Source organism: Herpailurus yagouaroundi, unplaced genomic scaffold (genome assembly GCF_014898765.1).
Source record: "Herpailurus yagouaroundi ecotype Mexico unplaced genomic scaffold, PumYag 182, whole genome shotgun sequence".
NCBI classification, from domain to species: domain Eukaryota; kingdom Metazoa; phylum Chordata; class Mammalia; order Carnivora; family Felidae; genus Herpailurus; species Herpailurus yagouaroundi.
In genome coordinates, this window is record NW_024412413.1 from 198,856 (window position 1) to 220,039 (window position 21,184).

The 21,184-nt window shown below is 42.4% G+C and overlaps 1 protein-coding gene across 1 annotated transcript in view; it reads left to right on the plus strand.

Moving 5' to 3' along the window:
• Positions 1-172: 172 nt before the first annotated feature.
• The window catches only part of SYCE3 (synaptonemal complex central element protein 3), a 30,211-nt gene continuing 9,199 nt past the window's right edge, over positions 173-21,184 (plus strand). Inside the window, exons 1-2 of the mRNA XM_040490452.1 lie at positions 173-272; positions 11,786-11,894. Of these exons, the coding sequence (XP_040346386.1) occupies positions 11,786-11,894 (109 nt within the window). The 5' untranslated portion in view covers positions 173-272. The remainder of the gene's footprint in view (positions 273-11,785; positions 11,895-21,184) is intronic.

Consider the following 21,184-nt stretch of genomic DNA (forward strand, 5'->3'; position numbering starts at 1 on the left):
ACCAGCCGGAGACGACTCCGCCCCTTCCGCTCTACAGAGTAGCCAATGAGACCTGGAGGCTGACACTTGGGACCAGCCAGAAGTGGGCGCATTCACGTGTTTGTGACCCCGCCCCTTCCGCTCCGGGAGACTGGCCAATGAGGGCGAGAAGCCACTTCTGGGGGCGGATCTGGCAACGGAAAGGGGCGGGGTGCCTTTCCGAGCTTGGACCTCGTGCCCCAGGCTGCGTAGGTGGACGGCGGATCCTGACACGAGCGCAGGCGGTGCGGGAGGTGAGCCACGCCCTCGCTGCGCGCCCTGACCGCAGCGTCCCCACTCCTTATCACGACGTAACCCGTGACCTCGCCCCAGTCTCCTCGCCCCCACACCCCCACCCCTCACGTGTCTCCTCCCCCCAACCCCCCATCCCCACGTGTCCCCTCACCCTGCACCCCCCCTCACCTCAGTCTCCTCCCCCCACACACACCCCACCCCCACGGGTCTCCTCACCCCAGTCTTCTCACCCCGACCCCCCCACCCCTGCCCCCCCCCTGTCACCTCACCCCGACCCCCCCACGTGTCTCCTCACTCCGCACCGCCCACCTCACCCCAGTCTCGTCGCCCCCCCCCCTCCTGCAGACACCACACACTGCACATCCCAGACCCCGGACCTTCCCGCACAACCTGTTGCCGCCACAGCTGGAGCACCTGCGCTCGCTAGACCGCACTCTCCGGTTCCTGACGTCCGCTCACCGGGAGCGGCCCCAGGGCCTCTCGCCCCGTCGCTCCGGGACTCCCACCGCGCGCGCGCCCCTCGCCCTCACACAGCCTCAGTGACCCCAGCGCCCCTCTGGTCTCAGCCGAGGGGGGCCCAGACCCCAGCGGACTCTTCGGACTCCAGGCCCTGGAGTTCTGCACGCCTGTGCGCTCTGCGGCGCCCGGGACCCCTGCGACCCCGAGCCTTTCACGCCCCGAGTGATCCCCAACCCTCCTGCTCTCCCCCCCCTCCCCCGCTCGCCCCCTCGCCCAACCCCCTTAGTCTCCTGTTCCCCGCGTTCCCTTGGCTTTGGCACCGGTCTGGCCCCCCGTTCCGCCCCGGGCTTGCTCACCCCCTTTCCCCGTCTAGCCATCCCTCCCCTGAGACCCAGCGTCACTCTGGCCACAGCCCCCAGCCCCAGGCCACCTGGGCCTCGACCTCATGTCCCCACTGGGCCTCCGCTGGCTCCCCACGCACCCTCTTAGCCCTAAGTCCGCTGCCTTACGTCCGTCCTCACCCTGCCCGTCCACCCGACACGTTTCAAAATCCCCGGCCAGCCACGTCCATCCCCTCTCTCTGTGCCACCCCGGAGTCCTGCGTATGCTGTGCAGCCGTGTGGCCTCAGCACGCCACCCCTGCTTCTCCGCGGCCCGTCTGGGTGCCTGTAGGGGGCGCACAGCTTTAACCCTTATTATTCTCAAACCGAGAATGCCTGTTAGAAGAACCTTTTCATTGCCATTTGCGGGCGAGCTAGAGACCTCAGCTGAGCCTGGGCCACCTGGACCCTTAACCCGCCTTACCCTTCCCTTCCCTTCTCAGGGTCATGTGACCACTTTCCTACCGGAAACCAGTCCCTGCGCCATCAGTTACCCTTTCTCCGCATTCTTCAGCCTTTTCCGTTCAACTAGTTCTTTCCACACAGGCAGGTTTCTGCCTTTGTGAATTAAAAAACAGAAAACGTTCCCTCTGTCACCTTCTTACTGTCTCCTATTTCTCCTGTCTCCATGAAATCTGCATGTGCTCTTTTGTCTAATGCTTCATTAATTCTTTATTCGTGGAAATCTTGTTGTTACTGTTACTCACTTAGGCCTGACACCCCAATAAGATGTCCTAAATTCGTTTGGTCCTTTTGTAATATTTGACATTGGTGTAACATCTCCCAACGTAAAACAAAAGACACCTGTGACTGCACATTACATTCCAGCTACTGGCCCTTTCTCTGCTTCTCTTTGAACCAGAACACGCAAGTTTCTACTTCTCTTCTTACCCTCTCTGTAAACACATTGCAATCAGGCTTTTGTCCGTGCCACCTCATGAAAACAACTTCTGTCAAGATTGCCAGTGACCTTCAGATTGTCAAATCCATGGTCACTTTTTATTCCTTATGCTACTTTTTTTTTTATGTTTATTTATTTTGAGAGATTGAGAGCATGTGTGAGCCGGAGAGGGAGAGAGGAAGAGAGAGAGAGAATGCCAAGCAGGCTCCATTCATACTCTCTGCACAGAGCCGTGGGGCTCAATCCCACCAACGGTGAGATCATGATCTGAGCCGAAATCAGGAGTCAGATGCTTAATCGACTGAACCACCCAAGTGCCCCTGCTTATGCTACTTTATATGAGACACAATGGATCACTCTTTGTTTACTTTCTTTGCTGGTTTTTCTTCTACCTTTGCTGGTCCTCTTCTTCCCAAATTCTAAATATTGAAGAGGTCAGACCTCTCTTCCATCTACTCTCACTTCCTAGGAGATCTCAACTAGTCCGATGGCTTTAAGTGTCATCTGTACCCCAGTGACTCCCAAATAAGGATGTTCAGCCAGACTTTTCACCACACTCCAGATTTTTATTTCTACTTGGATGCCAGGACATACTGTTGGCTCAATGTTTACAACACATTTAGGATCCAGTCACTTCTCACTATTTCCACTATTTTTTTTTTTTTTGAGAGAGAGAGCATGTGCATGTGCACACACGTGAGCAGGGGGAAGGGGTAGAAGGAGAGGGTGAAAGGAATCTTAAGCAGGCTCCACACCCAGCACGGAGCTCTGTCTTGGGACCATGAGATCACGACCTGAGCCAAAGTCAAGAGTCAGAGGGCTGGGGCGCCTGGGTGGCGCAGTCGGTTAAGCGTCCGACTTCAGCCAGGTCACGATCTCGCGGTCCGTGAGTTCGAGCCCCGCGTCAGGCTCTGGGCTGATGGCTCAGAGCCTGGAGCCTGTTTCCGATTCTGTGTCTCCCTCTCTCTCTGCCCCTCCCCCGTTCATGCTCTGTCTCTCTCTGTCCCAAAAATAAATAAACGTTGAAAAAAAAAAAAAAAAGAGTCAGAGGGTTAACTGCAACTGAGCCATCCAAGCAACCCTCGCTACTCCCACTTCTAACACTCTGGTCCAGGCCTTGTCATCCCTCACCTGGAGTTTTGCCGCAGTTTCCTCTCTGCTCTACCATCTCCGCCGTTGCAACCAGAGTGATCCTTTTAAATCAGGACTCAAATCCTATCACCTCTGTCGAATTTTTCTAAGTCTCCTCATACGACTCAGAATAAAAGCCAAAGTCTTATATAAACTGCAATGTCCTCTCCAGTCTTTCAGCCTCATCTAACAGCCTACCCTCCTTCACACCACTCCAGCATTTCTAGCCTTCTTGATCTCCTTCAACCACACCCAAGCACACGTACCCTCAAGGCTTTTTCTTTCCTGTTCCCTCTGCACAGTACTTCTCCCCAAGATAGCCACAGGACTCCTGTGCTCACTTTCTTGAGGCTATTTGAAGATTCACCTCAGAGCAGATTTCCATAGTGGTTCCTCCCACTCCCATTATTTTTTAGCCTACCTTACTTTGCCTTATTTTCTTCATAGTGCTTAGTTCCACCTGACATTTTATATGTTTATGTATTCATATACATACATATTTTATAGATTTATATATGATGTATTTATACACATAAATTATGTATTTATGTATCTGTCTCCCTTGACTAGAATGTAAACTCCACAAGGGCAAGGCTTATTGTCTTTTGTTTGCTAATATACCCCTAGCACCTAAAACAGTTCCTGACATTTAATAAATATTTGTTGACTAAATGAATTAATTGGCCAGTCCCTCCTCTCTTCTGTGGTCTCGACTACACACTCCCCAGTTCTCTACATTTCTGACTGTTTATCAGTGCCTTTTATGGGCTTGTTTCCAACTGCTCTTAAGAGCTGGTTTTTAAGGACTTTTCCAAGTCCATTTTCCCTTCTCCTTTTATACATTCACCGTGAATGATTTTATCTTTTCCCATAATTTAAACTACCATCAAACATTTATTTTCAGTTTACCCTCTCTCTTGGGCTCCAATCCTGTATTTCAACTTTGTTAAATAACTTTACCTGGGTACACCAAGGCACCACACACTCAAGCTGCCCCAAATTGAACTCCTATAGTAGCCTCTTCATTCCATTCCTCTACCCCCATTCTTTCTCCCCCTTTGTTCCATCTGTCAAGCTCAAAACTACCCACTGTATTGTCTGAGGCAGTTGTGAGAAAATGTAATGCTAATGAGCTCCATCTCTAGAATCAGGACTGGGTTTGAATCCAGGCCTACTACTACTTAGCTGTGTGTCTTTGGATAGACCCTTCCACAGTCCTCTGTTTCCTTATCTGTACAACAGGGAGAATCATAGCACTTAATTTTGTCACGTTGTTGTGAAATCAGTCAAGGTTTGTTGAGAATTTACGCAGTTCCTGGCACATATTAATAATGCATGAAATAAATGTTATCTTTTATATTATTAGATTCACATCTCTTTCTCACCTAATTATAGTAAAATGTTTTCTGAGCAACTACTCTGTGTGTACCTCGTGTTACACATACATTCACGCCTACTATTTAATTTGTTAATTTGGGTGCCTACTCTATCCATAGCTATGTACATCTTCACAATAACCTACAAAGGAGCTGTCATTTCCATTTTACACAAGGGGAAACTAAGACTTAAACTTTCCAGTATCTCACAGTCAGTAAATGGCAGAGCCTGGATTCTAGTCCAGGATTTCGGGGTACACAGAAGTTTTTCTTTAGTTGCTTACTACATTTCATTGGTTGTGTTCACTCACATATTTATCAAGAATTTATTGCATACCAGTAGTATAATGTGTGAGCACGCAGACTGCAGCCAGATTGTCAGGACGCAATTCTCAGATCTGTGTCTTTGCTGTCTGACCTTGGGCAGTTTAGTTAATTTCTCTGAGCCTTGTTTTCCTCATCTGTAAGTTGGAATAATAATAGTACTTACCTTATATGGTTTTGATAAAGATGCAAATGCTTACAACAATATCTGGCTAGAAGGAGGTGTAGAAGTTGTGGGAACATAAGAGAGGTGAAACCTTCAGGGTTGGCTGATTAGAAATGTAAGGAGAGATTTCTAGAAGTGGCCCTTGAACTAAGTCTTTAAAAACAGAGAGAGTGAGGCAAGGGTATTTCAGGCAGTAGCATAATATATATAAACACATAGAGGCAAGAGAGAACATGGTGTTCTCAGAGTCCTCAATGACATGGCTATAAAGGCTATTTAAATGAGCAGGATTTGGTTTGAAACTGAGCAAGGACATTTGGACGAATGGCTATTGCTCTTCAGAGAATCTAGCGGTACAACAGGTCTCTTTTTACCAGATTTATTTCTTTGTTGGCATGACTATGTACCTATTTATTTATTTACTTTAATGTTTACTTTTTTGAGAGAGAGAGAATCTGTGTGTGTGCATGGCGGGGAGGGGCAGAGAGAGGGAAACGGAGGATCCAAAGCACTCCGCTAAGAGTGGAGAGCCCAATGCAGGGCTCGAACTCACAAACCTGTGAGATCGTGACTTGAGCCAAAATAAGACATTTAATTGACTGAGCCACCCAGGTGCCCCATACCTATTTATTTTTTAATCTCCGATTTCTGTAGTGGTTGGCATATGGTAGACACCCCAATTTACAAAATCTTTGATATGACTGAAGCTTAGGGTATATATGAGGACACGGCTAGATATTGATAAATATGAGCTTTGGTGCCTTTAAAGGCATTATTTAGACAGAGAAAAGAGTATTTGAATGTTTGATTTTAAAAATTAATATTTTATTAAAGTTACTAATATTAAAAATCCATCTTTCCTTGAGCATTTAAGTTTAGTTTATAAATGTTATTCTAAATCAGATTATTAGATTACTTGTCCTCAATAAGATTATCTCATTCTAAAGGTTTTTTTTAATGTTTATTTATTTTTGAGAGAGCACAAGTCGGGGAAGGGGCAGAGAGAGGGGGACAGAAGACCCAAAGCGGGCGGTGTGCTGACAGGCTGACAGAAGCAACGGATGTGGGGTTAGAACTCATTAACCACGAGATCATGACCTGAGCTGAAGTCAGACGCTCAGCCCCTCAGCCAACTAAGCCACCCAGGTGCCCTCATTCTAAACTTTTAATCTTGTTGTAGGCTAGCAAATTAAATAATTATTTAAATAACATTATTGTTATGTTTTCTATTTATAAATTTAAACTCATTTAATTATAAACTTAATATAGTTCATTTCTTTAAGTATCTCAATTGTCTTAATAAGAAAACTTCCCACTTTTTTTTTTAATGTTTATTTTTGAGAGAGAGAGAGAGAGAGCATGAGAGGGGGAGGAGAAGAGAGAGAGGGAGACACAGAATCCGAAGCAGGCTCCAGGCTCCGAGCTGTCAGCACAGAGCCCGATGCAGGGCTCAAACTCATGAACCATGAGATCATGACCTGAGCCGAAGTCGGACGCTTAACTGACTGAGCCACCCAGGCTCCCCAAAACCTTCCCACTCTCTTAAATAATTCTTATAAATATTGGGGCGCCTGGGGTGGCTCAGTCGGTTGAGCGGCCGGCTTCGGCTCAGGTCATGATCTCGCGGCCCATGAGTTTAAGCCCCGTGTCGGGCTCTATGCTGACAGCTCAGAACCTGGAGCCTGTTTCAGATTCTGTGTCTCCCTCTCTCTGACCCTCCCCCCTTCATGCTCTGTCTCTCTCTGTCTCAAAAATAAATAAACGTTGAAAAAAATTAAAAAATAAAATAAATATCATAAGTCAAACTAATAAATATAATGAACCTCAGCTTCCCTAAAAATGTCCTAAATCTCTTTATAAACTTAGTAAGATTTTTACTTAAAATTATAAGCCATAATCAATTTCACATTTTAAGCTAGAATGACAAAGTTGACCTGTTACTCTAATAAGCCAAATTCTCTTAAACATAGAAATGCATAAAATACCAAATACTCGCAGTAATTCTAGCTTTTTATGGTCTTGAACACGTCCTATCTTTGTTCCTTACCTTCTCAACATTGTAAGTTATTCACTCACTAAGGAAGCATCTATTTTATCCCATGCAATTTTTAAAGTTCCCTTCTCTTGTACTTTTCAGAGTTGTCTTCTCAGTTTCCTGAGATGTCATATGATCAGAGGACACTGGCTGGGGTCCAGGGATTCTCTGAGAGTCTGGACTTTACTTAAGACTCCGACTGGTTCTCCTTCTGCCTCTCTGGCCCCTCTTCTTCAGTTGCTTTGGCTAGATTCTTCACATCTCCCCAAATTTGATGATGGACTTATCTCCCTTGATCTCACCCATTGTCATGTCTTTAAATACCATCTATACGGTGATGACTCCCAAGTTTCTATCTTTAGCCTACTCTCTCTGAATTCCTTTATCCAGTTGCCTACTCATCATACCCACTCAGATGCCTCATAGGCATCTTAATATGTTCAAAACTGAGTTCTTTCTTCTCCCCACACAACCCAGTGTCTTCCAGTTTCCCCCCATCTCAGTTAATGGTATCTCCATTTCTGGTTAACCTGTCAAAAATTTTAGTGTCTTCCCTGACTCCACACTGACTCACCAGCAAATCCTGTTGGCCCTGCCCTCAAAATATACCCTGAACTATTCTATTCTCCTTCATACTACTTACATCATTCCTATGTTGATTCAAGCTATTATCTCTTACCTGCATTATTCCAGTGGCCTCCTAGTCACCCTGCTTCTGCCCATGTCCAGACAAGCTACTCTCAATCCAGTGATTTATTAAATTTTTTTTCAACGTTTTTATTTATTTTTGGGACAGAGAGAGACAGAGCATGAATGGGGGAGGGGCAGAGAGAGAGGCAGACACAGAATCGGAAACAGGTTCCAGGCTCTGAGCCATCAGCCCAGAGCCCGACGCGGGGCTCGAACTCAAGGACCGCGAGATCGTGACCTGGCTGAAGTCGGACGCTTAACCGACTGTGCCACCCAGGCGCCCCATCAATCCAGTGATTTATTAACACATAAATCAGATTATCATCCTCCCAGCTCCCGTCTCACTCAAAGAAAAAGCCAGAGTCTTTTTGGTGGACTACAAGGCCCACCATAATTCTGCACCCCGCAATTTTGACATCATCTTCTACTGCTCTCCCCTTCACACTCTCTGTACCAACTATATTGCCTTTGCTGCTCTTCCTTCAGCTCATCCAGCTGACTCCTAGCTCAGGGCCTTTGTTCTTACTCTCTTCTCTGCCTGGGATGCACTTTTCCCAGATATCTGCATGGCTCATTCTCTCACTTCCTACAAGTCTCTGGTGAAAATCTAGTCAAAAGACCTTCCCTGTACACTTATTTATTGTTAAGTTTTTATTTAAATTATATTTAATTGGGTACCTGGGTGGCTTAGTCATTAAGCATCTAACTTCGGCTCAGGTCATAATCTCATGATTCATGAGTTCAAGCCCCACATTTGGTGAGCATGAGCCCCGCTTAGGGTAAAACATGAGCCCCTGCTTCGGATGAGCCCTGCATCTCTCTCAAAATTAATATAATATAATATAATATAATATAATATAATATAATATAATATTCCATTTTGTTAGCATACAGTGCAATATTAATTTCAGGTGTACAATATAGTGAGCAACTCAACACTTTCAATAAGACCTGGTACTCACACAAGTGCACTCCTTAATCCCTATCACCAATTTAACCCATCTCCCCACCCACCTCCCTATTAGTAACCCTCAGTCCTCTATGGTTAAGTCTGTTTCTTGGTTTGCCTCCTTCTTTCTTCCCCCCCCCCCCCTTTACTCCTTTGTTTTGCTTCTTTTTAAGTTTTTATTTAAATTCTATTTAGTTAGCATACAGCATAATATTAATCAGCACTTCCATACATCACCTGGTGCTCATCACAAGACTGTACACTTATTTAAATTTCAGCCATCACCTTACACACACGTCCTCCCACACTCCATCTCTGGTTGACTTTTTTCCTTGGTACTTATCCCCTCCTTATGTTTATTTCACTTATTAATCTTGTTTATTGTCTCCTCTCACCATGGAGTATGAATTCCATGAAACCAAGGATTTTAACCTGTTTTGTTCACTGCTGTATTTTCAGAATCTAGAGTAGTGCTCAATAAATATGTGTTAAATGTATGGGTAAAAGAATATAACTGCAATCTTATAAATTAGCAAATTGAGCAAGTACCCCACACAACATAGATATGAATTGTGTGTCTACTTTGCCTTCACAGAGATTTTTGCAACCACCTACATGATAGAATTATTTTATTATATTTTTTATTTATTTAGCTCTTTTGTAGGAAAACTGTAGATTTTTTAACCTTGCAGAGTTTTGTGGTTTTTTCATGGATATTTTTTTATCACGTCTCATTGAAATACACAACTCTTACAGATTTTAAATATCTCAATAAATTCTAGATCTCTCTCTTTAAAATGTATTTATTTTGAGAGAGAGAGGGAATGCAAGTGGGGAAGGGGCGAAGGGAGAGAGGGAGAGAGAGAAAATCCCAAGCAAGCTCCACACTGTCAGTGCAGAGCCTGATGCGGGGCTCAAACTCACAAACTGTGAGACCATGACCTGAGCTGAAGTTGGACACAACCAACTGAGCCACCCAGGAGCCCAAATTCTAGATCTCTTAAGGCTTTCTTCAGTTATTTGGTCACAACTCAGAACTGGATGAGAATGGGAACAGTCAGGAGCTAGATATTAAGGGATCTTGTATCTATAGTGAAGAGATTATATTTATCCTGAAAGAAGATGGGAGCTATTGAAAGGTTGCAAAGAGAGTGACATGGGCAGATTTGCATGTTAGGTAAGGTCATTCTGGAGGTGAACTGGAAGATGGATTTGACAAGAGGAAGCTAAAAGCAGAGAAATCAGTCAAGAGTCTATGAAAATAGTCCAAATGAAAGGTGAAGAGAGCCTGCACCATCAGTTCCAAACTCTGTATTTTCAACTCCAGCCTTTCTCCTGAGCTCCAGGCCTATATATTCGACTGCCTATTTGAATCTCCACTTGGAGGCCTAATAGGCATCTCACGTTAACATTCAAAATAGAGCATTTGGTCTCCCTTCTAATCTTCTCCTCTCTTAGCCTTCCCCTTTTTGGCCAATAATACCACCAGGTATCAAATTGTTCTCATAAAAATTAGGAATCATTTTGATATCTCTCTCCCTATCATTTACCCCTGCAAATATAGACACATCAGATCCTCTTCCAAATTCTTTTGGCTCATCTTCCAAACTATAGCATGAACCCTTCCACTTTTCACCACTGATATCATTACCTACCACCCTAGTCCAAGCTACATCCATCTCCAGATCATTCTAATGCTCTCTTAACTGACTGGTTTCCCACTTTTGCCTCCTCTCACCCTTCTGCACTAGTCCAGTTTCCAACCAGCAGCTGAAGTCGTTATCTTTTTTCAATGTTTATATATTACTTTTTTTGAAAGAGAGAGCATGTGAGCAGGGGAGGGGGAAAGGGGGGCAGTATATAGAGGATCTGAAGCAGGCCCCGCACTGACAGCAGAGAGCCTGATGCAGGGTCATGAACCATGAGATCATGACCTGAGCTGAAGTTGACCACTAACCGACTGAGCCACCCAAGCACCCCTGAAGTCATTATCTTAAAATATATCCCCTGCTCTCAACCTCCAGTGGCTTTCCCTCACACTCAAAATAAAACCAAAATTCTGGAGGCACCTGGGTGGCCCAGTAGGTTGAGCATCAGACTCTTGATTTCGGCTCAGATCATGATCCCAGGGTTGTGAGATCAAGCTCTGCCTTGAGCTCCTTGCTGAGCATGGAGCATGCTTGGGATTCTCCCTCTCACTCTCTGTCTCTGTCTCTCTCTCCCCTGCTCACGTGTGCGTGTGCTTGCTCGCTCGCTCTCTCCCAAATTAAAAAAAAAAAAAAAATCTTGCCTACCTAGCTGATCTCGTCTCATACCACTTTTCTCCTAAACCCCATTCTTTACTTTCTTTTCATGCCTTAAAGCAGAACATATCAGGCCACTCCCACCTTTTCTTGAGCCGTTCCCTCTACCTAGAACTCTTCCTCTAGCTCTTTATATGCCAACTCCTTTTTATCATTCAAGTGTCAATTCAAATGTCACTTCATTAGAAAGGACTTATCTCACTTTATAAGCAAAAGCACCCCTCCCCATGAAATATCCTCTTTATTAAACCACCCTGTCTTGTTTTCTTTGTGCAGTGAACCACAAACTGAAGGTATGCTTACCATTCCGTTGTTTATTATTCGTCTCCTCCATGGAATGGAAGCTCTGTGAGAGCATGGGTTTTTCTGTCTGGATCTACAAATACACTGAAATATCCACATCCATAGTAGACATCTGACGCATAGTAGATGCTCAGTAAATCTGTTCAATGGTGGTTAATGGAATGGACCCGAATTAAAGCTGCAACCTTGCAGAGAGAAAGGAAGGGACTGAGAGATTTTAAAGAGCTGGGCCAGGCTATGAGTTCCACAAAGGCAGTGTTCAGTTCACTGGTGACTCCCAAGCAGCAGACCTTCTTGACCCATAGATGATTAAATATTTATTCCATGAACAAATAAAATTGGTGAGTTTCAGTGGCCCATTTGGTCAGGAAAAGAAGATAAGGAGGAATTAAAGATGGCCTTGGGTTTCTGGCTTGGGCTACCCAGGTATAAGTAATAGAGCTGGAATTGAAACGTCAGTCTGTCTCACTGTATCTTCTTTTGTGCACTGCCTAGATGGCCGATTCTGATCCTGGAGAAAGAAACTATGACAACATGCTGAAAATGCTGTCAGACCTGAATAAAGACTTGGAAAAGCTACTAGAAGAGATGGAGAAAATCTCAGGTACAATGTCTTCCCCCTTACGTCCAGTAGCTCAGATTCTTCCTACACTGCTGAGCTCAAATCAAGTGCCTTAACAGGCCTTCCCTGACCACTTCTCAGCTTCTATACCATGTAACTACTATGCCACAAAATTTGACAATACCACTAAATATTTCCTTGCATTATTTTCTGATTACTTTATGTGTGTTTTCATGTTACTTCTTCAACTGGACTATTATCCTCCTGTGGGCAGAAATAGTGATTTCTTTTTTGTAACTGGGCACAGTACCAAACCCAAGCTCAAGTATTCAGAAAATGACAATGTTAATATAACACCTATGAACAGAATTGGAACATTCTTCCTGTGAGTCGTTTAAATAGAAAGAGTTCAGAGTAATAGCGCTAAGACTGATGAGGTGCTGAAATGGGAGGTACAGTTAGTTCAGTGGAATAGAACAAGAATAGAGTTGAACAAATTTCTCCATTTTTGAATAAGAATGTTAGTCTGTTAGTCCACATGTTTCCACTAAGTGATAACCAGCAGTGGTGGAGATACTATTATAATTTCTTTGTTTTTTTAAGACTTTATTTTGGGGACACCTGGGTGGCTCAGTCAGTTAAGCATCCAGCTCTTGGGTTTGGCTCAGAACATGATCTCACAGTTCGTTAGATCAAGCCCCCAGTCAGGCTCTGTGATGACAGTGTGGAACCTACTTCAGATTCTCTCTCGTACCTCTCTCTGCCCCTCCCATGTGCTCTTTCTCTCTCTCTCTGTCTAAATAAATAAATAAACCTAAACAAAAAAGGCTTTATTTTTAAGTGATCTCTACACCGAGTGTGGGGTTTGAACTCACAGCCCTGAGATCAAGAGTCACGTGGCCTACTGACTGAGTCAGCCAGGCATCCCCCCACCATTATAATTTCTTTAATTTGTTCTTTACTAATTCAGAATATGTATAATTCTTGAATTTAATACTAAGTTTTATTAGAGAAAATAATAATGTAAAACAAATTTTAGAAAGCGTGCATACTCTACTCAAAATGAGAAACAACCTTTTTTTAAGGACATTTTTAGTTTGCAAACAATCTCCATTTATTACAACAGGCTTTAGAAAATTTCTACTTGAGTGGTGCCTGGGTGGCTCAGTTGGTAAGCGTCCAACTTCAGCTCAGGTCATGATCTCACGGTTTGTGAGTTCAAGCCCCGCGTCGGGCTCTGTGCTGACAGCCTGGAGACTGGAGCCTACTTCGGATTCTGTGTCTCCCCCTCTCTCTGCCCCTCCCCTGCTCATGCTCTGTCTCTCTCTATCTCTCAATAATGAATAAACTTTAAAAAAAAATTAGAAAATTTCTACTTGAAATGTTGGCAATTTTTTTGCCTATGTACTTGAAAGTTTTTTATATTTTGTAAACTGTCTTTTAAAAATGTTCTAGGGGGCACCTGGATGACTCAGTCAGTTCAGCGTCCAACTCCTGATTTCAGCCCAGGTCATAATCTCATGGTCCATGGGTTCAAGCCCCGCTTGGGGTTCTGTCTCCCTCTCTCTCTGCCCTTCCCCTGCTTATGCAGTCTCTCACTTTCTCTCTCTCTCTCAAAATAAATACACTTTAAAAATAAATAAATAAACAAATGAATAATTAATTAATTAAAAAGTCCTATAATTTGTTTTCTACCAAAAGTTATATAATTCCTTCAATCTAATAAAATATTCTCCTATCTAACAGTATTCACTTAGTACCTACTATATGCTATTGTAGGATTAGGATGGAATAGAGATATCAAATAGAGATGCTCCTTCATTAAAAGAAGTAGGTAGGGGGCCAGAAACAGACATCAAGATGACTAATTATAATTTAAATATGTAAATTAAAACATTTTAATTTTCTATTAAAACTGTAATCTAGTAAATGCTGATAATGGTGTATACCAACTACTGGGGAGGGAGCAGAGAAGAAAGAGAGGCTGACTGCTTGGGGAGGCAAGTGAGGCTCTGAACAGCGCATTAGGGAAGGAATTCAGATTGGACAGATGAGGTAGGGATGCTGGAGGTAGAGAGGAGGGGCAGTCCTGTAGAAGAAATAGCCAAATGTGTGTGTGCCAGTGAGGGAAAGCTGGGCATAGGGAGCAAGATTAGCGCATGAGAACCACAAGAGGGCAGGCCAAAGAAGAGGCTGAAAAGGTGAGAAGAAGGGTCTTCAACATCAGCCTAAGGAATTTGACCTTTCTATTCTTTTGTTTCTTTTCTTATTTAGGTAATAGATAGCCACTGGGATTTCAAGGAAGACACTTGGGTTTTAGAAAGATACCTCTGGTAACCAAGGAGGGATGGTTTGGAGAGGGATGACTAGTGGAAGGATCAATTATGAAGCTTTGCAAAACTAAAAGCTAAAAAGGAACTAGCCTTAACTCTGGCTTGGCACTGAGAACAAGACGGAAATAGCAGACTTCTGTGATAGAATCTCTTGATTTGTAAGAGGTCTTTATGTATTAAGACTATAAAGTCTGGGGCACCTGGGCGCCTCAGTTGGTTGAGCCTCTGACTTCGGCTCAGGTCATGATCTCTCAGGTTTGTGAGTTCAAGTCCCAAGTTGGCCTACTGCTGTCAGCGCAGAGCCCACTTTTGAATCCTCTGCTCCCCTCTGTCTCTGCCCCTCCCCTGCTTTCAGATGCTTGCTCCATCTCTCAAAATAAATAAATAAACTTTAAAAAAACTTTAAAAAAAGGATTTAAAACAAAAAGAAAATATTTCCCTAATCTGAGATTAGTGAAATATTTACTTATATTTTCTCCTACTTTACTTTGTGTTCCTCTTTTTAAAATTTTTAAAATTTTTATTTATTCATTTTGAGAGAGACAGAGACAGTGTGAGTGGGGGAGAGGCAAAGAGCGAGAGAGAGCGAGAGAGAGAGAGAGAGAGAGAGAATCCCAAGCAGGCTCTACACTGCCAGCACAGAGCCCAGTGCAGGGCTCGAACCCACAAACCGTGAGATCATGACCTGAGCCGAAACCAAGAATTGGACCGACTGAGCTACCCAGGCACCCCTCTTTGTGTTCCTTTTTAACATTTACTTCCAAACCACCCGGTGTGCCAAAGGAACCAAACAGCATATTGCATTTTTATTTAGATCTGCTAGCGACTCTTTTTTCAGCAAATATTCCAATAATACTTAAGGTAGTAGCTAAGTAAGTTATTAAGTAACAATAGTTAAGTCAGTTAATGTTGCTAAGGTAATAGTGTTATTAAAAATACTCTCTCCTTTCAAGATAAGGTTGACAGGTATTTATATTGAAATAAGTCACATAAAACACTCAGCTTTGACAATTTTGTAAATGTGAGTAAAATTAAAGTTGTCTGATACTTGCAACTATTATATTTAAGCAGCTACATTTCTTGAAAGGCTTGTGCATTTCTTTTCTCACGGGAATGAAAAAGGTTTAGCGTATGTACACTTGGCATAAATGAGGCGTTTATCATGCACAATTCCCCACCCTCTCCGCTTGGTGCTTTTTCCACATCACACCCCTTGAATTGATATAAGGTCCATTATTTGTTCTTTAGCTGATTCTTTCCTTAGTTTTAGTTTCACATATTTTCCTCTTTTTTATAATTCTATTTTTAATTTTTTTTTTCAACGTTTATTTATTTTGGGGACAGAGAGAGACAGAGCATGAACGGGGGAGGGGCAGAGAGAGAGGGAGACACAGAATCGGAAACAGGCTCCAGGCTCTGAGCCATCAGCCCAGAGCCTGACGCGGGGCTCGAACTCACGGACCGCGAGATGGTGACCTGGTTGAAGTCGGACGCTTAACCGACTGCGCCACCCAGGCGCCCCTATAATTCTATTTTTATATAAATGTTCTGCACAGTAGTTTGATTTGGGGGTAATATAAGTCTTTGTAGAAATTTCTTGAGGCGCCTGAATGGCTCAGTTGGTTAAGTGTCCAACTTAATTTCAGCTCAGGTCATGATCTTACAATTTGTGGGTTCAAGCCCCGTGTCAGGCTCTGTGCTGACAGAGTGGAGCCTGCTTGGGATTCTCTCTCTCCCTCTTTCTGCCCCTTCCCTGCTTGCATGCATGCTCTCCCCCTCTCTCCGAAAAAAAATAAATGTACTTAGTATATAGATCTTGAGTGTTCTCACCACACAAAATAAATAATAACTGTGAGGTGATAGAAATGTTAATTACCTTGTCTGTGGTAATCATTTCATAATGTATACAAATATCAAAACATCACATTGTATGCCTTAAATATATACAATTTTTTATCTCAGTTATACTTTTAAAAAGCTGGAAAAATATAATCTCAGAGCCAAAGAAATATCATGACTTGGGGGGGAGGGTTAAAGCACCATTCATTCATTCATTCATTCACTCAACAAGTACTTCCTGAATGAACACATGCCAAGCCCTGCACTTTAATTGCTTATAATCTAATGGGGGAAATAAATGTATAGACATATAAATGCAGTATACAGGGGTGCCTGGATGGCTCAGTCAACTAAGCATCTGATTCTTGATTTCCGGTCAGGTCATGATCTCATAGTCATGATGAGCCCTGTGTCGGGATCTGTGCTGAGCATGGAGCCTGCTTAGGATTCTCTCTCTCTGCTTCTCTCTCTGCCCCTCCCCACCACCCTCTCTCTCTCTCAAAATAAAATAAACATTTAATAAATAAATAAACAATTAATAAATGCAGTATACTATATTAATTGGTATAATAAAAGGAGAGTAAAGTTCCAGTGAGATTTGGAATCGATGGCTGAAATCTGTCTGGTAAATTATGGAAAATTTTTTTGAGAGAGAGACAGAGTGTGAGTGGGGGAGGAGCAGAGAGAGAAGGAGACACAGAATCCGAAGCGGGCTCCAGGCTCTGAGCTGTGAGCACAGAGCCCGATGCAGGGCTCGAACTCACAAACCACGAGATCATGACCCAAGCTGAAGTCGGACGCTTACCGACTGAGCCACTCAGGTGCCCCTAAATTATGGAAATTTTTAAGAGGAAGCATGAAGCATTTCTCTGAAGTAGGAGTTGTTAGGAGTTTCTCAAATAGACAAGTGATGGGCAAGGCTTTCAAATAGAAAGAACAATTTGTGCCAAGGAACAAAAGTAGAAGAAAGTTGGTTGGATTTAATGTCAAACTTCTACAGAATAAACTACAAGTGGAAGTGGTAGAGAATAAATCTAAATGAATCCTTTGGGGTCAAATCATGAAAGACTTTGTGTACCACACTAAGAAGTCATTCTGTAGTCAACAGGGGAATAATTGAAGAAAGCTAAGCAGAGGAAAAACATAAAGATTTATAGAAAGGGTTTAGAAAGGTTATATAGCGGTGTGGAAGAGATTGGAAGCTACCTCAGCAATGACCTCACAGATAAATATTACCAGATACAGCACTGGTGGTATAGTGGCGAGCAAAGCTGCCTTCCAAATACATGAAATGATAAGCCACTGTGAGTGAAAGTCCACAGAAGCAAGAGTCAACATATTTAGATCTCCAAGGACTATAGGTGATGTCAGATGCAGAATGCAAATAGCTGTGTATAAAGTGGCTACAGAAGTAATGGATGCAGTTACAAAGATGAGTGTAAAAGAAACTCAAGGGGGGTGCCTGGGTGGCTCAGTCGGTTAAGCGGCCGACTTCAGCTCAGGTCATGATCTCACGGTCCGTAAGTTCAAGCCCCACATCGGGCTCTGTGCTGACAGCTCAAAGCCTGGAGCCTGTTTCAGATTCTGTGTCTCCCTCTCTCTCTGCCCCTCCCCCGTTCATGCTCTGTCTCTCTCTGTCTCAAAAATAAATCAACGTTAAAAAAATTTTTTTTAAATAAAAGAAACTCAAGGATAGACATTTTTGAAAAGAACAAATGGAGTCTCTTAAAAAGAAAAATATAATTGTGAGATAAAAACGAAATCAACAACAGTTGAAGAGATGATTAATTGCAGGATAGTGCATCAAAAAGAGATAAAGAAAGTAAAAGTATGAAGAGATTAAGAGACTTGTGATATAGACCAAAAAGTTCTAATATATACTTCATTAGCATCTCAGGAAAAAAAGACATTAGAGACAATGGAATAATGGCAATACCTAATAATATAATGTCTGTGAATTTTCCAGAACTAATGAAAAATTGAATCATAGATCCAAGAAACAAAATACATTAAGTAAAATAAAATTATATCCATACCTAGACACATAATAGTGACACCTTCAGAACACCAAAGACAAAGAGAAAAACTACAGGAAACCAGAGAGAGAGAGAGATCAAAGGAGTAACAATTGGAGTGAACTTTGATAAATGGACTAAATGCGCCAACCAAAAGACATAGGGTATCAGAATGGAGTGAACTTTGAACAATAATTGTGAGAACCAGAACTTAGTGGAATAATATCTAAATGTCATAAAAACACTATTGACGCAGAATTATGCATCCAACAAAATTATCATTCAGTAATGAGGAAAAAATAAAGACATTTGCAAATGAATAAAAACTTACAATATTTGTCACAAAGAGACCTGCTTTAAAGGAACTACTAAAAGTTTTACTTAAGTAAAGGGAATATGATCTCAGAAGGAAGGTCTGAAATGCACAGGGCAATGGAAAACAAATAAAATATTAAACATGAAGGTAAATCCTATGAATAGTTCATTAAGTACATTTTCTCCCTTCCACATTACTTCCTGTGACAGTGTTGCTAAATCTTCTGCCACCACATAGCAAGTATCTCCTCTCCCCTAGTTTCCAATAAGAGTTTCCTCACTTTTCTGTAAATCCTCATTGGCAGCCTCCTCAAACTCCAAATCCTATGAACAGTGTGCTCAAGGTACTTTAATCTTTCACTAATGCTTTCCTCAGAATCCTCACAGCTTTTCCAGCTCCCATCCCCTGAAACACTCCAAAGCCACTCCTACATTTCACAGTTTTGTTACAGGAGCACTTACTCAAGTACCAAAATCTGTATTAGTTATCTATTGCTTCATAACAAGTTAACCCAAATTTAGCAACTGAAAACAAAAAATATTTATTATCACACAGTTTCTGAAGATCAGGAATCTAGGAGTAGCTAAGCTGGGCTCTGGATATGTATTTTATGAGTTTGCAGTCAAACTGTTGGCTGTGGTTTCAATCTCCAGATGTTTGACCAGAGGCTGGAGAATCTCCTTCTGAGCTCACATAGCTGTTGGCAGGCCACTTTCTATGTGGCCTCACCAGAAGGTTGTTCATAACATAAACTTACCCCAGAGCAATTACATGTAATATAATATAGTATAATACTACATACACACATGAAAGAGCCAGAGACAGAAGGTACGATCTTTTATAAGCTCATCTTAGAAGTGACATACCATCACTTCTGTCATATTTTACTTGTCACATGGATCTACTCTAGTACAGTGTGAGAGAGAACTACATAAGGGTGTGATTAGCAGAAGGCCGGGACTACTACAGGGCTCAACTTGGAAGCTGGCTACCACACTTATGCAGAACATCTAAAACACATGTAATTGGAGATAATATGTTACATGAAAGATAAGTGTACAAAAGTTAATTGCATTTACATATACCAGCAACAAGGAATTAGAACACATTTTTTAAAGGCATTTACAACAGTAACACACAAACATACACATGCACATGCATAGACACATCTGTTAATTCCCCTGGAAGAAATGTAACAAGAAATGTGCAAGGCCTATATGCAGAAAATTATAAAACTTGACTAACAGATACTAAAGATCAAAATAAATGGAGCTGTAGCTACATTTATGAATAGAAAGACTTAAAGTAATATGTCTGTTCTCCCTAGAGTTCATCATTTGCTTTAAAGTAGTTTCAGTGAAAATCCTAATAGGGTTTATCATGGAACTTGACAAGTTTATTCTAAAACATTTATGAGAGACTTACAACCCAAAAATAGCTAAGATATTTCTGAGAAAGACAAGGACAGAGGATTCACCCTACCATTACCAGGACTTATTATAAAACTATATAGTTAATATAGTGTCATATTGACTTAGAAATAGACAAATTGAGCAACAGAATGCAACAGAGAGCCCAGAAACAGACAGACACACAGACACGCTCACACACACACACATCACACACACATGCTCACACACTCACACATAAACACACACACATGGATATGTGCACACATAACACACTCTCATACACACACACACGTGAACACACACACTCTCACACACATGTACACACATAACATGCTCATATACACAAACATGCACATGTGTACATACATACACACTCACAGGAATTTTTATATATAATAGGTGAAATGACAGATCAGTGAAGGAAAGAATAAACCATTTATTTTTATTTTTTAAGAAGGAACTATTTAATAAGTAAGCTGGAGAAATTGGTTATCCATAAGAATAAAAATTACAAATGCATCCCTACCCACACATACACACAATAGCTTCAGAACAATAAGGGCTTAGGTATCAAAAATGTTTAAAACTTGGAAAGAAAATAGGGGAGAATATCTTGTGACTTTGGGGGTGGAGTAGAATTTCCTAAACAAGAGGCAAAAATGCTAAACACAGAATAAAAGATTGATACGTTGAACTACATTAACGTTAAGAACTTCTATTCATCAAAAGGTAATTTAAATGTCACCTTCTTGGGGCACCTGGGTGGCTCAGTCAGTTGAGCATCCAACTTTAGCTCAGATCATGATCTTGAGGTTCGTGGGTTCTTGCCCTGCGTTGGGCTTTCTGCTGACAGCCCAGCGCCTGCTTCAGATTCTCTGTCTCCTTCTCTCTCTACCCCTGCCCCACTCACTCTCTCTCAAAAATAAATAAACATTAAAAATTTAATAAATAAAAATGTCACCTTCTCCGTGAAGTGTTTCCCAAGTGCTCTTCTTTTTTTTTTTTTTTTAACGTTTATTTATTTTTGAGACAGAGAGAGACAGAGCATGAACGGGGGAGAGGCAAAGAGAGGGAGACACAGAATCCGAAACAGGCCCCAGGCTCTGAGCCGTCAGCACAGAGCCCGACGCGGGGCTCGAACTCACGGACCGCGAGATCATGACCTGAGCCGAGGTCGGCCGCCCAACCAACTGAGCCACCCAGGCGCCCCCCAAGTGCTCTTCTTGAAATTGCAAATCCTTTTTCCCTGGCACTCTCAACCCTCCTTCATGGATTTATTTTTCTCCTCAGCACTTATTACTTTCTTTTTTTTTTTTTTAACGTTTTTATTCATCTTTTGAGAGACAGAGAGAGAACAAGCAGGGGAGGAGCAGAGAGAGAGGGCTGAAGCAGGCTCCAAGCTCTGAGCTTTCTTTTT